Source organism: Penaeus vannamei, chromosome 37 (assembly GCF_042767895.1).
Source record: "Penaeus vannamei isolate JL-2024 chromosome 37, ASM4276789v1, whole genome shotgun sequence".
Classification (NCBI taxonomy): Eukaryota; Metazoa; Arthropoda; class Malacostraca; order Decapoda; family Penaeidae; genus Penaeus; species Penaeus vannamei.
In genome coordinates, this window is record NC_091585.1 from 3,074,457 (window position 1) to 3,079,456 (window position 5,000).

General features: G+C 53.3%; 1 protein-coding gene across 1 annotated transcript in view; it reads left to right on the top strand.

Moving 5' to 3' along the window:
- LOC138859567 (golgin subfamily A member 6-like protein 22) overlaps positions 1–5,000 on the top strand; it is a 30,429-nt gene that overhangs the window by 19,800 nt on the left and 5,629 nt on the right. Inside the window, exons 8-9 of the mRNA XM_070115165.1 lie at positions 1–124; positions 3,696–3,842. The exon at positions 1–124 is cut by the window's left edge and continues 14 nt beyond it. Coding sequence (XP_069971266.1) covers positions 1–124; positions 3,696–3,842 — 271 coding nt within the window. The remainder of the gene's footprint in view (positions 125–3,695; positions 3,843–5,000) is intronic.

Genomic DNA, 5,000 nt, shown 5'->3' on the forward strand with positions numbered 1-5,000 from the left:
AGACCTAGATGCCGTTAGGAACTGCCTGAAGGAGGAGGAGAAGGACAACGAGCAAAACCAAAGTTACTTGAAAGCGAGAATCAATAAACTAGCAGATAAGGCGTCGCGAGAGAGCAGGGAACTGGTAAGATAGCTGATATTGCTGTTAATGATAATGACAATGATAATGTTGATGATCATGATAGTAATGGTAAGGATAATAGTGATGATGATGATGATAATAATGATCGTAATAATGAGGATAGTGATAGTGATCATGATATAGATGATGATAATATTAATAATGAAACTAACGATGAAAATACTTATAATAAGAAATAATAATAATGATTGTGATAATAAAGATTATAATGATAATAATTTATAACATTGATAACAATGGTAATTGTGATGATGAAGATAATATTGACTGTGATAAGGATAACAAAATAGATACTTGTTATAGCTGTTATTATCATATTATCATCACTGTAATTTTCTTCATTATCATCATTATTAGGATCATTATCATTTATATATTAATTTATATAATCATTATCATTACAATTATCTAATTATTGCTGCTGTTTCTGTTATAAGCATTAGTTATCATAATCATTGATATCATTATAGTCATCACCATCATTATCATTACTTTTTTTTTATCAATATTGTTATCGTTATCGTTATTATCACAATTTTCACCATTGTCTACTGTATCGTTATACTTTACTGATGTTTCCATTTTCTGTCATTACTGTTCCTATCAATGTTTGTCTTATCCTCATCTTAATCATCCTTATTATTAATTACCTTAATCATCCTTATCGTAATCATCCCCGTATTCTAATGTTGCGCCGCACCCACGGTTCAGGAGGCGACTGGTTCACACGCGATGTTCTTTTCACAATCAGTTCATCCCCGTTGTTTTCACAGGTCAAAGTCATTCTTCTGTGCGTTCATTTGTAAAGATGGGAACATGAGAAATGTTAAAACTTTGGTAAAGAATGATAGAATTGCCAAATAAAAATGCCTGTTGGTCGAAGCTAAAGATATCTTTTTCGAAAAGTTTATATACACTATTTTTTCTGTCTGGCAAACAAGAGCCAACAAAGAACAATGAGACCAGATATCCGGCCTGTTCGTTCAAAGTGCGCGAGGCCCGACCCAATGAAGATTCATATATGCGGACATGCATTTATATATAGATAAATAAATCTGTTTATCTAGTAGATATACATTGATCTACGTGTCTATCCGGTAGATATGCATGTCTAGATCAATAGATATGTATTTATTTCTGTGTATAGGCCTGGCCGTATGATGAATGCTCCTTGGGTCGGGCCTCGTATAACTTCCACAAACGGGCCGATGGACGACACCGGGCGGTGAGCTCCGGCGCGCGTGAGATCCGGAGCAGACCGAAGGCCGTGTCACACTAGCGCTTTTTCCGTCATTTTTTGACAGTTTTATTTAACATAAATACAAACATTCTCCAAAGACCGTGTCACACTAGCGCTTTTTCCTTTTTTTTGACAATTTTATTTAACATAAATACAAACATTCTCGAATATAGCTCTTGATTTGACTTTGCTTGGCTGAAAAAAGTTGACGGAAAGGTTTTCAGACGGAAACGATCGTTATCGTCTGACTGGAAAATCGACAATTCGCCCAAAAATGGACAAAAAATCAGAAAATTGTCTAAAAATGACGGAAAAAGCGCTAGTGTGACGGCACCTTAATATGCTGGCAAAGCTCTCGCGAACAGACCCCGTTCGGAGGGGAGGGAAAATGCTCCTGTAACAGCCTATGAACGGAAAAGCCAAACATTTAACCCGCTATCAACATCCAGCAGCGGCAACATGCTCACTGCTTAACAAAACATCGAAAATTGATATTACCGATGGATAAAGAGATCTGGAAATGGCCTTGGGCGCTGTCATTAGAACCAGCCTCTTGTGGCGTGGCTGTTCCTTTGAGCAAACCCCCCCCCCCCACCCACCCACCCACCTCGGAGCTTTACCTGTGATATCGTGATATTTGTCGTGTAATTTTACGAACCGTAGTTAACTTCCTGTCGTGGCTTGCGGTTGGTGCCACTTGTGTCTGTTTGTTCACATGATTGGTTTACATTTGCTATAAAACAGCGAAATGATGGCGAGCCTGTATTCGAAAACGCCTTTGCCTTTAATTTGTGTCGGAAATCGACCACGGTCTGACATTTTCAAAACACTCCGGAGAGAAGTGAGGCCTTGTGAAAACACGAAGTATTCTGTGCTTGAAACATTTTCACACAAAGCGAGTCTGTGTGATAATACTTGGTTGGAATTTATGTGAACCAGCCATTTTCTTAGCTATGGAAGAGGGGCGTGGCTCCTGTGCGAAGGGAAGAGGGGCGTGGCTCCTGAGCGAAGGGAAGAGGGGCGTGGCTCCTGAGCGAAGGGAAGAGGGGCGTGGCTCCCGAGCGAAGGGAAGAGGGGCGTGGCTCCTGAGGGAATGGAAGAAGGGCGTGGCTCCTGAGGGAAGGGAAGAGGGGCGTGGCTCCTGAGCGAAGGGAAGAGGGGCGTGGCTCCTGAGCGAAGGGAAGAGGGGCGTGGCTCCTGAGCGAAGGGAAGAGGGGCGTGGCTCCTGAGGGAATGGAAGAGGGGCGTGGCTCCTGAGGGAATGGAGGAGGGGCGTGGCTCCCGAGCGAAGGGAAGAGGGGCGTGGCTCCTGTGCGAAGGGAAGAGGGGCGTGGCTCCTGAGCGAAGGGAAGAGGGGCGTGGCTCCTGAGCGAAGGGAAGAGGGGCGTGGCTCCTGAGCGAAGGGAAGAGGGGCGTGGCTCCTGAGCGAAGGGAAGAGGGGCGTGGCTCCTGAGCGAAGGGAAGAGGGGCGTGGCTCCTGTGTGAAAGGACGAGGGACGTGGCTCCTGAGGGAAGGGAAGAGGAGCGTGGCTCCTGAGGGAATGGAAGAGGGGCGTGGCTCCTGAGGGAATGGAAGAGGGGCGTGGCTCCTGAGGGAATGGAAGAGGGGCGTGGCTCCAGAGGGAATGGAAGAGGGGCGTGGCTCCTGAGGGAATGGAAGAGGGGCGTGGCTCCTGAGGGAATGGAAGAGGGGCGTGGCTCCTGAGCGAATGGAAGAGGGGTGTGGCTCCTGAGCGAAGGGAAGAGGGGCGTGGCTCCTGAGGGAATGGAAGAGGGGCGTGGCTCCTGAGGGAATGGAAGAGGGGCGTGGCTCCCGAGCGAAGGGAAGAGGGGCGTGGCTCCTGAGCGAAGGGAAGAGGGGCGTGGCTCCAGAGGGAATGGAAAAGGAGCGTGGTTCCTGAGGGAATGGAAGAGGGGCGTGGCTCCTGAGGGAATGGAAGAGGGGCGTGGCTCCTGAGCGAAAGGACGAGGGGCGTGGCTCCTGAGCGAAGGGAAGAGGGGCGTGGCTCCTGAGCGAAAGGACGAGGGGCGTGGCTCCTGAGCGAAGGGAAGAGGGGCGTGGCTCCTGAGGGAAGGGAAGAGGGGCGTGGCTCCCGAGCGAAGGGAAGAGGGGCGTGGCTCCCGAGCGAAGGGAAGAGGGGCGTGGCTCCCGAGCGAAGGGAAGAGGGGCGTGGCTCCCGAGCGAAGGGAAGAGGGGCGTGGCTCCCGAGCGAAGGGAAGAGGGGCGTGGCTCCCGCGCGAAGGGAAGAGGGGCGTGGCTCCCGAGCGAGTCTCGCTCATGGCGAGGAAAGCAACGCCGACGATCTCCCGCAGGTGGACGCGCACGAGCGGCTGGCCGAGGCGAACGAGAGGGCGAGGCGCGAGAGAGCGGCGAGAGAAGAGGCGAAGCACGAGATAAAGACTCTCCGAGCAGAGGGAGGACAGAGAGAGCAAAGGATCTCGGTCCTGGAGGAATGGAAGGTAAGTCTGAGGGAGGAGAAGGGGGGGGGGGGTAAGGAAGGAGGAGAGGGGGGGGTTAGGAGGGAGGAGAAGGGGGGGAGGGGTAAGGAGGGAGGAGAAGGGGGGGAGGAGGGAGGAGAAGGGGGGGAAGGAGGGAGGAGAAGGGGGGGAGGGGTAAGGAGGGAGGAGAAGGGGGGGAGGGGTAAGGAGGGAGGAGAAGGGGGGGAGGGGTAAGGAGGGAGGAGAAGGGGGGTAAGGAGGGAGGAGAAGGTGGGGGGAGGAGGGAGGAGAAGGGGGGGAGGAGGGAGGAGAACGGGGGGGAGGGGTAAGGAGGGAGGAAAAGGGCGGGGGAGGAGGGAGGAAAAGGGGGGGAGGAGGGAGGAGAAGGAGGGGGAGGAGGGAGGAAGAAGGAGGGAGGAGAAGGGGGGTGGAGGAGGGAGGAGAAGGGGGGGAGGGAGGAGAAGGTGGGGGGAGGAGGCAGGAGAACGGGGGGGGGGGGTAAGGAGGGAGGAAAAGGGCGGGGGAGGAGGAGGAAAAGGGGGGGAGGAGGGAGGAGAAGGAGGGGGAGGAGGGAGGAGAAGGAGGGGGAGGAGGGAGGAGAAGTGGGGGAGGGAGGAGAAGGGGGGGAGGGAGGAGAAGGGGGGAGAGGAGGGAGGAGAAGGGAGGGAGGAGGGAGGAGAAGGGGGTGAGAGGAGGGAGGAGAAGGGGGGTAGGAGGGAGGAGAAGGGGGGAGGAGGGAGGAGAAGGGGAGAGGAGGGAGGAGGGAGGAGAAAGGGGGGAGGGGTAATGGGGGAGAGGAGGGAAGGAGGGAGGAGAAGGGGGAGGAGGGAGGAGAAGGGGGGGAGGAGGGAGGAGAAGGGGGGGAGGAGGGAGGAGAAGGGGGGGAGGAGGGAGGAGAAGGGGGGAGGAGGGAGGAGAAGGGGGGGAGGAGGGAGGAGAAGGGGGGGAGGAGGGAGGAGAAGGGGGGGAGGAGGGAGGAGAAGGGGGGGAGGAGGGAGGAGAAGGGGGGATGAGGGAGGAGAAGGGGGAGGAGGGAGGAGAAGGGGGAAGGAGGGAGGAGAAGGGGGTAAGGAGGGAGGAGAAGGGGGTAAGGAGGCAGGCGAGTGCTTTAAACGGCCGGGTCTTCGGGCTGTCAGGGCAGACCAGGACCGTCTTTTCCGATGGTTTCGGCCGACGCGA